This window comes from Pipistrellus hanaki, assembly GCF_964339955.1.
Source record: "Pipistrellus hanaki genome assembly, chromosome: X".
Lineage (NCBI taxonomy): Eukaryota > Metazoa > Chordata > Mammalia > Chiroptera > Vespertilionidae > Pipistrellus > Pipistrellus hanaki.
Genome location: NC_140524.1, coordinates 64569475 through 64585629, shown reverse-complemented (window position 1 = coordinate 64585629; position 16155 = coordinate 64569475). Strand labels below are relative to the sequence as shown.

The following is a 16155-nucleotide window of genomic DNA, read 5'->3' as shown; positions in this document are numbered from 1 at the left end:
TGACTGAGAAAAAAGAGAGAAGACACAAATTATCAATATCAGAAATGAGAGAGGTGACATAGCACAATTGAATCTATTAACATTAGAAGGGTAATAAATATTATAAACAACTCTATGCACATATTTGGTAACCAAGTTGAAAAGGACAAGCTTCATTATTTTCCTGTTATTCCTGGACACCATGTAACAAAATTTACAAAGGAAATATATAAGTTAAATAGATATATATCTATTAAAGAAATTTAATCATAATTGATAAACTTCTAAATTAGAGAGTGCAAGGCTCAGGTATTTTCATTGATGAATTCTATCAAATATTTCAGTAAGAAATTATACCAACTCTCTACTAATGATAGCAGAGGTAATACTTCCTAATACCAAAATCGGGTATATAATAAAAGGCTAATATGCAAATTGACAGAACAGCAGAATGACTGGTTGCTATGATGTGCACTGACCACCAGAGGAAAGACACTCAATGTAGGAGCCCGGCTTCTGGTGCACTCCTGATGGTCAGTGCACCAGAAGCTGGGCTCACGGCTGGCGAGCACAGCGGCAGCAGCAATGCTAAGCCATCAGTTGGACATTTCCTATGGGCTCCCAGACTGCAAGAGGGCGCAGGCTGGGCTGAGAGACCCCCTCCCCCCTGAGTCCACAGATTTTGTGCACTGGGTCTCTAGTATATCATAAAGCAAGAATGTAAAAAGCTTCAACAAACATTAATGAGTTAACTCTAAAATATATAAAATATATATCATAACTAATGGGATTTATCCCAGGAATAAATGGCTCATTTCAGCATTTGAAAATCTATTAATATAACAAATCACAATAACATGGTGAAGAAAAAAAATCACACAATCACATCAATACATGCAATAAAAGCATTTGACAAAATATAACACCTATTCATGATTTTTAAAAAATCTCAACTTAAGCTTTTTCAACTTAATAAAGAGAAGCTAAAAAAAAAATTTCAGCCAACATCATACTTCATGGTGAGAAAGTAGGTGCTTTCACACTAATATCAAGAACTAGGTAACTCAAGAACTCTCTTCACCTCTTCTAATCAACATCATACTGGAAATCCCAACTAAAGGAATAAGATAAGGAAATAAAAGGTACTCAGATTAGAAAAGAAGAAATAAAGCTATTTTTGTTCTCAGATGATAAGATTGTGTATGTATAAATCTCAAAGAATCAACCAAAACACTCATAAAACTAATTAGCAATTATAACAAGGTTTCAGGATACAAGTTTAACATATAAAAATCAATTTCTCCACTACAGACCAGGAATAAAATTGAAATTTGAAATTAAAAGTGCAATAACATTTATGTCTGCATCCAAAAATAAAATACTTAGGTATAAAATAGCAAAATATGCACAAAACCTACAATATACTACATGAACTAAGTAACACTGATGGAAGAAATCAAAGATCAAAGTAAATGGAGAGGCACTTCATGTTTATAGATAAGTAGACTCACTATTGTTAAGACATCAGTTCTTCTCAACTTTGCTTGGATTTCAAATCCAAGAAAGTTTTGTGGATATTGAAAAATTATTCAAACGCTTATTTAAAAAAGGGCAGAAAAAAAATTGCCAACACAATATTGAAATATAAGAATAGACTTCCAGTCAAGATGGGAGTGCAGGTAAATGTAGTACTTGCCTCCTCCCGCAACCACATCAAAATTACAACTAAAGTACATAACAACCAACCATCATTCAGAACCACCTGAAATCCGGCTAAAGGAAGTACTAAAACTAGGGAAATAAAGAAGCCATATCGAGACTCACAGAAGGGGCAGAGACACAGAATGAGCTAGTCCACACTCACATGTAGACTATATCTCAGCTGCAGAGGTGCCCCCTGAGGAATGAGGGGGTTCCAGCACCACACCATACCCCCAGCCCAGGGTTCCAGTGAAAGAAAGAGAAGCCTCCGTAACTTCTGACTGCATAAACCAGCAGGGATTGAGGCTGAGTAAGACAAAAGGATGCTGGAGTCCCAGACAGTTCCTGTTAAAGGGTCCATGCACTTACTAGTATTTGGACTCACTTCTCTGAGCTCCAGCATCGGGGGAGCAGCTTTTGAAAGGCACCAGAGATGTAAAGGGAGAAACTGAACTGTCTGGCATCAGAGCGAGAGCTGGGGATGCAGCTTTCTCCCAGATAGGAAATTCCAATGACCACCTCCTTAGGTCTGATTAATTTGCTAGTGGCTCACAGAACTCAGAGAAACATTTTATTTACCAGATTACTGGTTTATGATCAAAGGATATAACACAGGAAAAACCAGATGAAAGAGATATGGCAAGGTATGGGAAAAAGGTGCAGAGCTTCCATGCTGTCTCCCAGTGCTCTACTATCCCAGAATCTACACATGTTCACAAACCAAAAGCTCTTTAAACCCTATCTTTTTATGTGTGTGTGTTTTTTATGGAGGTTTTATTACAGGATTGATTAAATCATTGGCCACTGGTAATTGATTCAACCTCCAGCCCTTCTCCTTTCCTAAGAGCTGGTGGTGGGGTGGTTGGACTGAAAGTTTCAACCTGTAATCACATAGTTGGTTCCTCAGCCAATCAGCTATCATCTTTAGGTGCTTTCCAAAAGTCACCCCATTAATATAAACACAGTCATAGTGGAAAGGGGCTTGCTATAAATAACAAGACACCCATTTTACTTCAGTGGCTCTGAAGTAAATTTCAGGAACTAAAGACGAGACAAAATATAATGACAAAATAAGCCCCTATTACTCTTATCACTCAGGAAATTTCAACCATTTCAGCCAGGAACTGTGGACAAATAGAAACTATATATGAGAAGTATATTTTGGTCATTGGGATGACCAAATATATGCATATTTCTTACATATCACAATATCATACAAAGTTTGTTACAACAACTTCGGTAATCTAAGCAGTATGGTACAGTAAACACTCAATTTTGTGGACTTCAATTTAGTGGATTTCGTATTAAAAGACAAAATTTCCAGTCCGTAAGTCATAGATGAAGATTCACACCCCGTTCATTTTAAAATGCTTTGAACTAAGATTTGCTTACAGTTAAATTAACAGCTTTTTTGTTATTAATTCACTGTTACTTTTAACAAATTTTAGCTAAATTTTAACAGGTCATAAGCTTGAAAAATACTGCTGTAATTCCACAAAATAAATAAATATTACATATCTACAACTACAGTCTACATATTTAAATCCGAGAGTCACCATTCGCAAACAATGTTCAGTGAATGATTAGCATGTGATCACAAAGCATTGCACTTGGTAATTAGTTCTGTTGTCACCTGGTGTGACTTTCTACAGCAATTTGAAAGCATGCTGGCCAATGTTCCCTTGTATGTTCAGCCATGTCCCAGCTGCATGCATTTGTTTACTTGAGGTGACTGGTGAATGTACACATTTACTAGACTTCTTCAGTATAAATTTAAAGTTACAGTAATACACATAGAAAACTTTTCTGTGAAATCAATACTTAATTTTCACTACAGAAACGTGTCTAAATAAGTAAAAACAGGTCAACTAACTAATTTGTACATTTTTAACATACCTATTTGGAAAACCTATTTTATTACATAACGGACTTTTGGCTTTAATGGGCTTCCCTTGCTTGAATTAGTCTATTATGTCGAGGTTTTACTGTACTGACAAAAAGTTAGACAATAAACCAGTGAAACAGGATAGATAGCCCAGAAATAACCCCTGCATAAATGGCCAAATGGTTTTTGACAAGGGTACCAAGACCATTCAATGAGAAATAAACATTCCTTTCAAAAAATGTGACTGGGAAAACTGAATTACCACATGCAAAATAATGAATTTGGACCTTTACCTTACATCATATACAAAAATTAACTCAAATGGATCCAAGACAAACTTAAGAGCTAAAACTTTGAGACTGTTAGAACATAGGGAAGAACTTCATGGCATTGGGTTTGGCAATGATTTATTAGATATGAAAAAAAACAAACACATAGGAAAAATAGATAAATTGGAGTTTTAAAACTCCAATTTAAAAATTAAAAACTTTTGTGTATCAAAAGACCATTTCAGGAAAGTGAAAAGACAGTTCCACCGAATGGGAATAAATACTTGCAAATCATATGATAAGGGGTTAATATCAATAATACATGAAGAACTCCTAAAATTCAACAACAAAAGACCAAACAAACCTATTTTTAAAGTTTTAATTTTAAGGGCAAAGGTCATGAATAGACATTTCTTCAAAGAAGACATACAAATGCCCAATAAGCAAATCTATAATAATAAAAGCACAATATGCAAATCAATTGAACGGCTGAACAGTGGAAAGACCATCTGGACAACCTTCCAGATGAGGCCGGGGCTGCGAGGGCCGAGGCAGCCAGGGCTGCGAGGGCCGAGCCCCTTGCAAGAATTTCGTGCATCGGGCCTCTAGTGGAAATATATTCAACATCACCAGATATTAGGGAAATACAAAGCAAAACCACAAGATACCACTTCACATACATTCAAACTGGTCAAAACACAGAAAATAACAAATGTTGGCAAGGATGAGGATAGATTGAAACCCATGTGCACTGCTGGTGGAAACGTAAAATGCTGCTTCTTTGGAAAACAGTATGGAAATTCCTCAAAAGATTAAACATATGATAATTCTATTTTTAATAATTCTACTCTAGTTATATACTCAAAATAACCAAAAGCAGGGACTCAAACAGATATTTATACAACCAGTGTTGTTAACAGAATTATTCACAATAGCCAAAGGTAGAAACAACCAAGATGTCCATTGACAGATAAAATATTGCTAAAATAAATATTTATATAAATTGAAAAGAATCCTGTATTCATAGATTGGAAGACTTAATGTTATTGAGATGGTAATACCTCCAAAGCAATCTATGGATTGAATGCAATCCCTGTCAAAATCCAAATGGCTTTTTTTGTATAAATGGAAAAGCTGATCCTAAAATCATATAGAATGGAAAGAGATAGATTAACAAAAACAATATTGAAAAAGAAGAAACTTTGGAACACTTACACTGCCTGATTTCTCAAGTTACTACAAAGCTATAGTAATCAACCCCCCCCCCCATTGGAATAAAGATAGACATAGAAATGAATGGAATGGAATTAAGAGTACAGAAATAAACCAATATGTCTAGGACCAATTGATTTTGACAAGGGTGTCAAGTCCATTCAATGGGAAAAGAATAGACTATTAAACAAACCCTTGAGTGGGAATGTAAAATGGTGCCATTGCTGTGAAAAATAGTTTGGCAGTTCTTCCAAAAGCTAAACATAGAATTATCATATAGCACAGCAATTCTACTTCTAGATATATTAAAAAAAATTGAAAACAGGAACTCGAACAGTACACCAATGCTCATTGCAGTGCTATTCATAAAAGTGGAAACAATTTAAGTGTCCATCAACAAATGAATGGTAAACAAAATGTGGTGTACACACATAGGAATATTACTCTCTCTCTCATTCTCTCTCTCCCCCCTTCCTCTCTCTCTAAAGTCAATAAATAACAATTTAAAAAAAAACTTAAAAAGGAATAAAGTTCTGAAACATGCTACAACATGGATAAACTTTGAAAATGGCATACTAAGTGATATAAGCCAGACACAAAAGGACAAATACTATATGATTCTACTTAAAAGTAGACTGGTGATTACCAGGGGCTAGAGGGAGGGGAGAATGAGAAATTATCCTACATAATAAAAGAGTAATATACAAATTAACAATCACTCCGCTCAAGCCATGCCCACCAGTCAATCAGAGTGAGTAGGCAAATTAACCCCAACCAAGATGGCTGCAGCCACAAAGAACAGTTGAGAGGCTTGAGTTTCCCTGGCAATAGAGGAAGCCAAGCTTTCCACACACCCAGGCCGGCCTAGGCCTCCACTCAAGGATACAAAGTTTTAATTATAGAAGATAAATCCCAAGAAAAATGTTGGCAGCCACGGAGCTGGAGAGAACAGGCTAGGGTTGCCCCCGGCAATGGAGGAAGCCAAGGTTTCCACCTGCCCTGGCTGGCCTAGGCCTTCACTCAAGGCTACAAAGTTTCAATTATAGAAGATAAACAAATCCAAACAGAAATGGCGGCAGCCATGGAATGAGCAGGGGCCTTAGTTCCGCTCCAGGCTACAAAGTTTCAATTGTAGAAGGTAAACAAATTCCAGATACCAGGGCCTCCACTTGGGTCGCTGGGGGTGTGGCTGGCCTGCTAACCACCTCAGGCCCCTCGCCCAGGCCGCCCCACACCCCAAGGGAACCCCCACCCTGATCCAGGACACCCTTCAGGGCAAACCAGCTGGCCCCCATCCATGCACCAGGCCTCAATCCTATCTAATAAAAGAGTAATATGCAGATTTACCACCATTCCAACACACAAGATGGCTGCCCCCATGTGGTCAAAGATCCTGCCCCCATGTGGACACAAGATGGCTAACACAAGATGGCCAGCAGGGGAGGGCAGTTGAGAGGGACCAGGTCTGCAAGGGAGGGCAGTTGGAGGCGATCAACCCTGTAGGGGAGGGCAGTTAGGGGTGGTCAGGCCGGCAGAGGAGGGAATTTGGGAGCAAACAGGCTGGCAGGGGAGCAGTTAGACATCAATCAGGCGGGCATTGAAGTGGTTAGGGGGTGGTCAGGCTGGCAGGCAGAAACGGTTACGGGCAATCAGGAAGGCAGGCAGGTGAACAGTTGGGAGCCAGCAGTCCTGGATTGTGAGAGGGATGTCCAACTGCCCATTAAGACCCGATCTCGGGTCCCAGACTGGAGAGGGTGAAGGCTGGGCTGAGGGACACCCCCCAGCCTGTGCACGAATTTCGTGCACTGGGCCTCTAGTTACTTAATGGTTGCGCAGCTTCTTCATCAGGTGATGAAATGTTTTGGAAATAGACTGTAGTGATGGTGTCAATTAATTGTACACTTAAAGTCATTAACATGCCAATTTTCTTGTTATGTACTTTATAACATGTCAATTTCTTTATTATGTATTTTATCACAATAAAAAGGCAAATTTAATAACATGTTGAATGTGATAAACCACAAATGCTTAGGTAGGAAATGAAGGTAAGGCAGAAGTAAGTGGTCTACACACACACAAAAAAGATAAGGGTCAGGCGTTACCAACACACAAATTAAATTTGGGATGGGCAATGTACTTTACTAGGAGCTATGTGGGAGTACAGAGTTAAAAAGTGGTCACATATGCTAGCTCCAGATTCAGAATGCAAAGGTTTGAATCTCAAAAGGAACAAAATAGAGGAACAACAAAAACAAATTCAATGAGCTTGGTCAAGTTATTTAACCAGTCAGTATCTCAGCTTTCTCACATGTAAAATGTGGATAACAGTATCTACTCCATTGGACTGTTTTAGGAATTAAATGAGTTAATACAAGTAAAGCACGTAGAACAGTATCTGGTACATAGTAGGCACTTCAATAAATGTAAATGTTAATTATTATTACTGTACATAATAAAAAAAATCAGTCTTTGGAGTCAGACACTCTCAAACCTAAGCTTCCCCCTCTATACTAACTGTCCCTAAACACAAGTTCAAACTTAAAATTAAGATCCCACGACATGATATAAAGACAGACATGCTAAAATAGAGGAACAAAACAAACAAACAAAAACACAACCCCTCTGGAAATGCAGAAGGAGCTATTAATTTCAACGTGGGGAAAGGGAAGATAAGTGTGTTGGAGACGACTTCAAAAAAGATCTGGCATTTTAACTGAGCTTAAATTATGAATTAGTTTCCCCATAGGCAGAAAAAGGTTATAAGGGCATTGCAACATAGTGAACAGTATGAGGAAATGCACAAAAGTAGGAAAAGTACAAGAAATAGTCAACAAATAGTCCAGTGACTTGAATATATTGTAGGTCAATTAGTGGGACATAATGGGCAAAATGGAAAAGTGCTGAAGAATAAAGTTTTGAAAGCCTTGCTAGGGAACTTGGTGATATGTTATAAATTTCCACTGAAAGTTCCTCTTTTAAAATTGAGGACATAGTAGAGGGCCAGTGGGTGCTAATATTCCAGCTTTGCTGGAGGAAGATTCCTTGCAAAAAGTCCAGGTCCTTTTTGAAGTTTTCTCGAAACAGCCTTATTTTCCCTTCTCCCGTTTTAATTAATAGCTCCTTCTGCATTTCCAGAGGTGTGCTTTTGTTGTTGTTGTTCCTCTATTTTGTTCCTTTTGCAAGATGAGAAATCCACACTAATTTTTACTCCTGGTTGAAACACTTTATATATAATTAACATCTTGATTAGCCCTGATACTACATGGGCTCGCCTGAATTATTTTACCAGGAAAGGAGATGAAACAGAGATTAAGTTTTGATCTCAAGGACACCCCAAGAACAATTTGGCAAATGATTCTATCTCCCCTGATTCCCACCCAAAAAGACCATCAGTTACTTGCTTTGATACAAATACTGACATACCCCACACTCACCCTTCTCTTTAGCTGATGGAAAAATCTATAGTCATCAACTGATTAAGTGTTTGCTCCATAGGGAGTTCAAGACACAGAATATTCCAAAGGGTCTGGTCCAGTTGTATAGTGGAGGTTCTCAACTCTGAAAGCAGTACCCAGAGCTGGAATTCCAGGCTATGGGAGTTCTGTGGATTAAAAAGCAAGTCATAAATAACTTAAAAAAATCATATGTTACGATTGCACATTCCAAAAAGCTTACCTGCTTTTTTTTCAGGTAAGCTTAATGTCCAAGTGTGACCAGTTATCCTTCATTTTAACTCCTAGATGTATGAAATAGAAGTTCAGACTTTATCTTAATAGAACTTAAACCAGGGATAGCTGCTAAAACTAGGGATACATGATACCTTGTTAAGATTTTTCAGTTTAGGGCTTCTGCCCAATACATAAAATGTTAAGAGAGGAAGTTCAATAGAAAGATTAATATTTGTACACTGATCCTAATATCTCTATCTCCCAATTCTGGGCAGTAAAGAGGATAATAACAGCAAAGGAAGCAGAAGTTAGAATAGACAGAGGTGGCCCCACATCCCAATCTATACTCTGGCATTCTATGTCACAACCCCCAAGCCAGAATCTAACTTTAGTTAAGTTTAAATAGGAGCTGAGATAGTATAGACAACATGGCTATACTAAATTGTACACCTGAACAAATAGGCTAGTGGGATAGGGGAATTAATTTCTTTCTAGCAACATACGCCTAAAAAGACTTCAGTATCCTCTGACTGTCTCTTAGAGTTGAGCTCTGACCAAAAGGGATCAGTGAAAATCAACTGTGTCCTGACTGGTTTGCTCAGTGGTTAAAGTGTCAGCCTGTGGACTGAAGGGTCTCGGGTTCAATTCTGGTCAAGGGCATATACCTCAGTTGCAGGCTTGATCCCCGGCCTCGGTCCAATTGATGTCTCTCTCACATAGATGTTTCTCTCTCTCTGTCTCTCCCACTCTCTCTAAAAATCAATGGGAAAAATATCCTGGGGTAAGGATTAACCAAAAAACAAATAAAAAAGACAGGGTTGCCATCAAGGATAGGCACAAATAAGTCCAAAGGATTGGCCAGCAAAAAACAAAACAAAAACAAAAAAACAAGGATGAGACTAAATAGTCACCAAGGTAGGATAAATGAAAACTATCCACGAAGCTGTTTAGGTACTCAGAAAGATCTTCCTCTGAGGCTCAGGACTACAGCGGGAGGGATCACAGATGAAGCAGTAAATCTGGTACCTCTAGTGTGTTACCTGGATGTTGAGGGCATGGTGGAGTTGTATCACAACTACACTTCCATGGTTTTGCTGAATGAGTGTGAGAACTGGGAATCATTTTGGGGGTTAAAAAGTTAAAGGTATACTATGCGAAAGGCTGAACAAAAGTTCTGGGGCTCAGACTGGGATGAAACCATCTGTGTTCCCTTTCTCCTAAGTCTATGTCTTCACCTTTTCCCAGATTTGTCCATATGTCAGCCAGTAGCAGTCATGTCTTCTTGTGTACAGAGTAATTCTACTCTTTGAACATGCAACTAAAGGATCTGTCAATGTGAATTTGTTTGGTTGGTATCCCTCTACACACACAAACAGTGCTTTTTAATATCGTTGTACTGGTTGTGCTTTATACTATACTTCAACTGAAGAACTAGGACAATTTTTTACCAGTTTTAGCATGCAACTTTATTATGTAAATGAAGTCTCAAATGAATACACTTATGTCTATATAAAGCACAGAAGTATAACTTACTCAGGATGAACAGTTTCATTATTAGGTCATGTTACACAAATAATCAAAATATCTCAATTTATATAGCACAATAAAAATGAACATCATCATTTGGTATCCATAAAATTGTCCTTCAAACAACACAGATAACATAAATACTGAACTTATAATATGCATTGGTTTCATATTACACCAAAAATTATTCAAGGCTTTGTGAGAACATTCAGCTATTCAGAGTTTGAGTATTAATCGTATAACTTTATCTCTCACCTCAGGATCACTGTGATCTGCTAAGTCTTGGAGTTTCTCACTAAACTGTTTTGCTTCCTGGAATATGGAAATAAGTTCAAATTTAGTGAACTCTTCCTTGGTAAATAACTTCACCTTCTTTTTGAATTGGAAATTTATATTCTCAAAAATTTCAATAATATTAAGAATATTGGCCTTTGACTCATTCTTGTTAAAGGGTGCAACCAATGATGACAGTACTTTGGCACTGATCAGTTCTCTTGTATTAGCTTGATTTTTAGCTAAGCGCGAGAACACTTTTAAAACATAATACTTGGTTTTGACATTTCCCTTGCTTAACAAGTTGAGGAGATCTGGAATATAATGGGCAATCATATGGTGATTCTCAAATTTCATACTCAAGTGCTCCAATAATTTTAATTCAGCTTGTTGCACAGGGGAGTTCAAAGGATAAGAGATTATGTCCTTACAGACATCATTTACATACAACTCTTCTGATTTTGCTTCTTCAGAAGATTCAGAGCTGTCATCCGCTTTATTTAAAGCTCTGGGGTGTTCTTTAACATTGGGATTATTGACCAGGTTTTCAATCATAACAGTAATACCTACATCATGAACTATATCTTGGGTAAATGGATAAGCAGGACTGATGCCCATTATCATCTTTGCTATTCCATGAATGAAAGGATCTCTAGTTAACGTAAGTAGGGCAACAAGTTTATCAAACTCTTTAGGCTCTAAACTGAAGACACGTGATTTGCAGCGGCAGTTTTTTGGATTGGGCCCATACTTTTCCCTATACCTAATCTGCTCTTTGAGATCAGCTAAGGTCTGGAAGTAAGGCCCATCATCAAAGGGTGGGATCTTGGTCAGAGGCCGAATACCCAGGGGAGTTTCAATCAAGGTCGAAACCAGAGTCCAATTCCCTCCTGGAGGCAAGGATGGTTTCCCTCCATCTATTGGGACTAGGACACTATACCTGGCCCTTGACCATGCTGCTGCTCTTCGCTTTATAGGAAGATCACAACAGGGTCTGGGATGGGGCTCTTCCTTGGTCTTAGGTGGTGGAGGTTTATAAGCTTGAAATGGGTTCTTTTCTTCAGGCCAGAACCAGGATCCTAAACTAGGCTCTTCTCCAGTCCAGAACCAGGAGCAGACATTTTCTTCATCCTCATCATTGGACTCGATTATACCAGCTCTGTCCCCATCCCTGACCTTGGTGCTGGCCTCTTTCCTTCTCAGGGGTCTGGATCCAATATCGGCCTTATTATCAGCCTTGGAAAAGGACCTGATATTGGTTTCACTTCCAGCATCAGCCTTGACTTCATACTTGTGCACAGCACTGAACCTGGATGTAGGCATGGCTTTTGAATTGTTTTGGGGCACTACACCAGGTTCTGCCAGGGGTTTTGCCTTAGTTTCAGCCATGACTCTAGTCTTACTCTTTGCTTCCATCTTGCTCACTTCCTTTGCCGTAGCCATGGCCACAGGTCACTTTCTGTGTCCTGGCCACTGCTCCATCCCCGGCCTTGGCCTGGGTTACTGGTCCTGGGTTACAGGGCCACTGATTATAGTTTTCAGGCCAGCCCAGGCCTGTCCTCTGTCCTTGCCTTGGCCTCAGTCAGTCAAGATCAAAATTAAAGTTAAGGCCAATTTATATACCCCCACCCGTCACAGCCTTAACCAAAGGTCCATCCCAGGTTGGTGTTTTCATACAAAGTCCAGCAGTCACTCAGCCCCCTTTTCAACTACAGGCTCTGCCAGTGATATAAGCAATGTGCAGAGAAAGCTCACTCAGAAGAATGGCTGTGTGCCTGAGCGCAACCCTGTGGAGGATGGTGGTCTTCAGCCCCTCGAAGGCCACCAGATCTGCCACTGAAGTTGAACCTAGGAGTGGAGGAAGGAAATGGGGCTTTGAGTATCTTCCAATGTTTTGCTCATTTTGACAGGAGAGTACGGAAACTCGGTGTTAAATGGGAGAGGTAGATAATTAGCAATCTCCTTAAATTCACACTCTTCAACTGCAGGTGCTACTAATCTTCTTTCCCATACACAAAACAGAAATAATGGAGAGTGGGAAAGCTGGATGGCAGTGAGACAGAGAAATCCCTAGATTGGCTCTTTACCCCTGCTGGACCCAAGCAGATCTCCACTACCTCATCCTACATGACTACTGAGGATGTCTCCATCACATCCATACCAATCTGCACTGATTTGGAGTAATTTCTCTTCCTTTCCTTGCTGCCAATGATGATAAGCTCTACAAAAGATCTATGGACAGATAATCAAACAGGAGGTTATGGAAACCGATTTTTTTGGTAGAAAGACCTTGTACTTTCCCTATATTTGTACTTTTTCCAGTGTTCCCCTCCTTCTGGTCCCTTCTCCCCATTGTCTTGCTTTAGGACTACTCCTCTCCTTCCTGCTGCCAACCATTTTCCTCTTCAGTGACTGCCCTAACATTTTCCTTGTTTAGAATTGGGCTAGGGTGAAGCATATGGATAGGAAAATCAGATGGGAAGTTAGAAAAGGAGATGTTACCCTTCTGTAACCCCAATGCTTATGAAGGCTCCCAACTAAATCAGCAGCAGATCAACAGGGGTTAGTAAACTGGCAAAACAGAAGAGATATAATTCTCTAGTCCCTCTACCATCATGCCAATCTTAACAGACACAGGGCACTTTTCATCATTTCCTAGCTTCAAGTTGGGTTACTATTTATAAACCTTCACAACTGAGAGTTCTACAGACTTAGAGAACACACAGAGATTTACAAATGCAGAGATAAACAAATGGAGACACAGGACACAATGGAGACTGAGTTCTTGGTAGAGAGCAGCATCTAGGACACCAATGCCTTCTTGATACAGATATTTTTTCGCCAAAATTTTCTACCTCCCCTTCTCCCAAATCTCCAATCTTCTCTGTTTCATTCCCCAAATCTGACAACACAAACATCCCTGCATTATAGCGGTGGTGTCAATAGGGATGGAATGGTCAGCCATGGAAGTTCGTTGGGAAATCAATGAAAAGTATTATTTTCAAATTTCATCTAAGTTCTCATGTTTTCATACTTTCCCCAAAACCTATCAGTTGCTTCAGCACAATGAGATGTATTAAAGACAGTTCGGAAAGCTGGAGATCTGGGTTTCCCCTAGACCCCTACCTGCTCTAGTCTTTGCTATCTACTACTTCAAAGCACTGCCTATTTCCACAAAAATCGGGCTAATTTTCTTTTTTCTTATCCCGTCCCTTCGAGGTCCTCTGCCCCTTACAGATTACAAAAGCATGGAGTACTGCAAACTTAGGAACAGACATACACATATAAAATTCATATGGTCAGACTAGTAACCAGGACATGAGACCCTTTTCTAATTCAGGGCCTTGATTATCAAACACTTACAACCTGCATCTACCCTCTCTCCCTTCCTGGGCTCTCCAGGCAACTTTTTTTAACCAATAGCTGCAGCCCTTCCTTCTATTTTATAATACGCCACTTCTCCACTAGAAGCTGTTATTATACTCTTTTCCCTTCTCCAACACGGTCGGAGGTGGGGTGAGGGTCTGAAAAGTCAAACTAACAAGAGACATATCATTTTAACTTTATCGCTGCGTGGCGATCAAATTAATACCGTCCCTCCATCACTCTCACCGCCCACGCCTCAGACCAGGTCACCATTCATCTCTTATACCCACACCCACGTTCCCAAACCGTACCCGCCTTCTCACTGACCTGCTCTGCTTGGATCAGGGGCAGTTTTCTCATGTCCTTGCCTCAGGGGATGCCATGCCCTACAGAAAGAGGGAAAGACAGTCAAATGGACACCAGGACAATGGCGGCGACTGTGTTTGAGGATTGCCCGCGCGCCTGGGACGAGAGGCCTGCTTTATCAAGTTAAAGGCCGTAATTGCCAAACAACAGTCACTTTGGGGCATTTCCCTTTCTTTCTCATCCCCAGGGCTCCTCAGAGACCCGCTCCTCGTGACGAAATCAACAACTACCTTTCCCTCCGCAGGCTCCGCCGTGTTTCCGTCGCCAACACCAAAACCGACTGCGAGCGCAGCGAGCGGAGCTAAGGAGCCCCGGCCAACGGGAGCGGATGGATACCGCGCTGTGCGGCGCACTTCTCCGTCACCGACTTCCGCCCGCTCCCGCGGCTGTTTCCGGTATTGGATGTGCAGCCGCGGGAATCTGGATGTAGAGAAAGCAGCGCTGGACGGAGAGAAGCCGGCTTTTGTCAGAGGACCTAGGTATTAGTTCCCCTCTTTTAGGAGCTCCCCCCAGCAAGCCTGCATTCCCCCGCCCTGTAATGTTCGCGGGTTTCCGGCGGTGACGTCAGGGAACCCGCTCCAGCCTGACTAGGCGGATGGATACCAAAGCTCCGTATTTACAGGTTCCCGTCACCAAGTCCCCGGCCCACTGAAATGCGCAGATTGAGCTCTGGTTGGGAGAGAGGCTCGAGACTGAGAGATCAGGAAAAATTGTAATCGATTTCAAAACTGTCCCCTCTTTGAGAGAAACCCTTCCACACGAATGGGGCGGGGCGTCTGGAAAGCTGCTCTGGTCTGATTGGTTGGTCAATATCAAACTCCATAGTCTTGTTTCTCGCCTAAATCTCTCGCCCTTGTTGCTTACCAAATTTCCTACCAAATTTCCTCGGGAAATAGTCGAGGTAAAGGTGGGATAAGGATAAAGGGAAAACAAATGGAAGAGAGAAGCATGTGAATATCAAACTACCCTTGTGTGTACATGTCCCATTCTTATGTTCTGCCTCCGCTCCTGATGCCAACGGTGATATTTTTTCACACCTAAATATGTGGGAGCTTGAGCGTGGGCATGAGGGAAAATAATTCTGTACTCATGGAAGAGGATTAATACTCAAATATCTTTGTGCCCATAATCCTTCCCTCCCAATCTCATAGTTTGCTTGTCACCTACAATGGAGGGTGATGTAGAACTGAGGTAAGCAGCTACTGAAGTGAGAACTCATTAAATGCTAAACTACCCCATCATCCCATTGTGCGCTCCTTCTAGGCCTGACCCACCACAGCTCCTGCACAAAAAGTCTGGTGGGTAGAGGACGTGTCAGGAAAGCAGGCTGAGAGAGGAAAGGCAGTTTAAGGCCAGACGCTGGAGGTTCTGGGGTGGCCTTCCCAAGTTCTTTCACTGTTCAGGGGTCCACTGAGGGGAAGACAGTGGGAGGGACCTGCCATGGAGGTCAACTTTTTTTCTGTTTATTTGTAATATTTTTCAAATTGCTTTAAAAATGTTTTAGAAGATTTTAGTAATATAGGGAAAATTCCAAAGAAATGATGCCAAGTGAAAAAATTATTTTGTAAAACAGTGTTATCTAGATGATGTTATATAGGTATAGAGTATGTATAAAGAAAAGCAAAAATCAGCAGTGAAGACTGTGCTCATGATTTGGATTGTGATGGTTTTTCCCCCTTTGGTTTTTATAGTTTTCTGTATTATCGACATTTCAATATAGTAAGTATATTCATTAAAAATTCAGTACCATTTTTAAAAGAACTCCACTGTAGATTTATAAAGATTATGACAAAATATAGACAACATAAAATTTACCTCTTTAATCACTTTAAAGTATACAATGTAGTAGCATTACTTATGTTCACAATGTTGTATAACCATCATTATCTAGTTACACAAATTATTTACA

The 16155-nt window shown here is 40.2% G+C and overlaps 2 protein-coding genes across 3 annotated transcripts in view; both read right to left on the bottom strand.

The window, feature by feature from the left end:
• The window catches only part of LOC311614564 (G-protein coupled receptor-associated sorting protein 2-like), a 37143-nt gene extending 22607 nt beyond the window's left edge, over positions 1-14536 (bottom strand). The window contains exons 1-2 of one of the 2 annotated variants that reach the window (XM_084869537.1): positions 14477-14536; positions 14208-14266 (exon numbers count right to left, since the gene is read on the bottom strand). The gene's annotated coding sequence lies outside the window, so the exon portion shown is untranslated. Of the gene's footprint in view, positions 1-8480; positions 8538-14207; positions 14267-14476 lie in introns of those variants that run through there. The other variant, XM_084869538.1, reaches the window with a different exon arrangement.
• Positions 10155-14553, bottom strand: ARMCX5 (armadillo repeat containing X-linked 5). The gene is made up of 3 exons (XM_084869663.1): positions 14477-14553; positions 14208-14266; positions 10155-12362 (listed from the first exon to the last, which is right to left on the bottom strand). The coding sequence occupies exon 3, from the start codon at positions 11955-11957 to the stop codon at positions 10458-10460; it is 1500 nt and encodes a 499-aa protein (XP_084725789.1). The 5' UTR covers positions 11958-12362; positions 14208-14266; positions 14477-14553; the 3' UTR covers positions 10155-10457.
• Between the last annotated feature and the right edge of the window lie 1602 nt (positions 14554-16155).

Coding starts and splice junctions, on each gene's coding strand:
- ARMCX5 (XM_084869663.1), bottom strand. CDS start 11,957: ATGGCTACGGCAAAGGAAGTGAGCAAGATGGAAGCAAAGAGTAAGACT.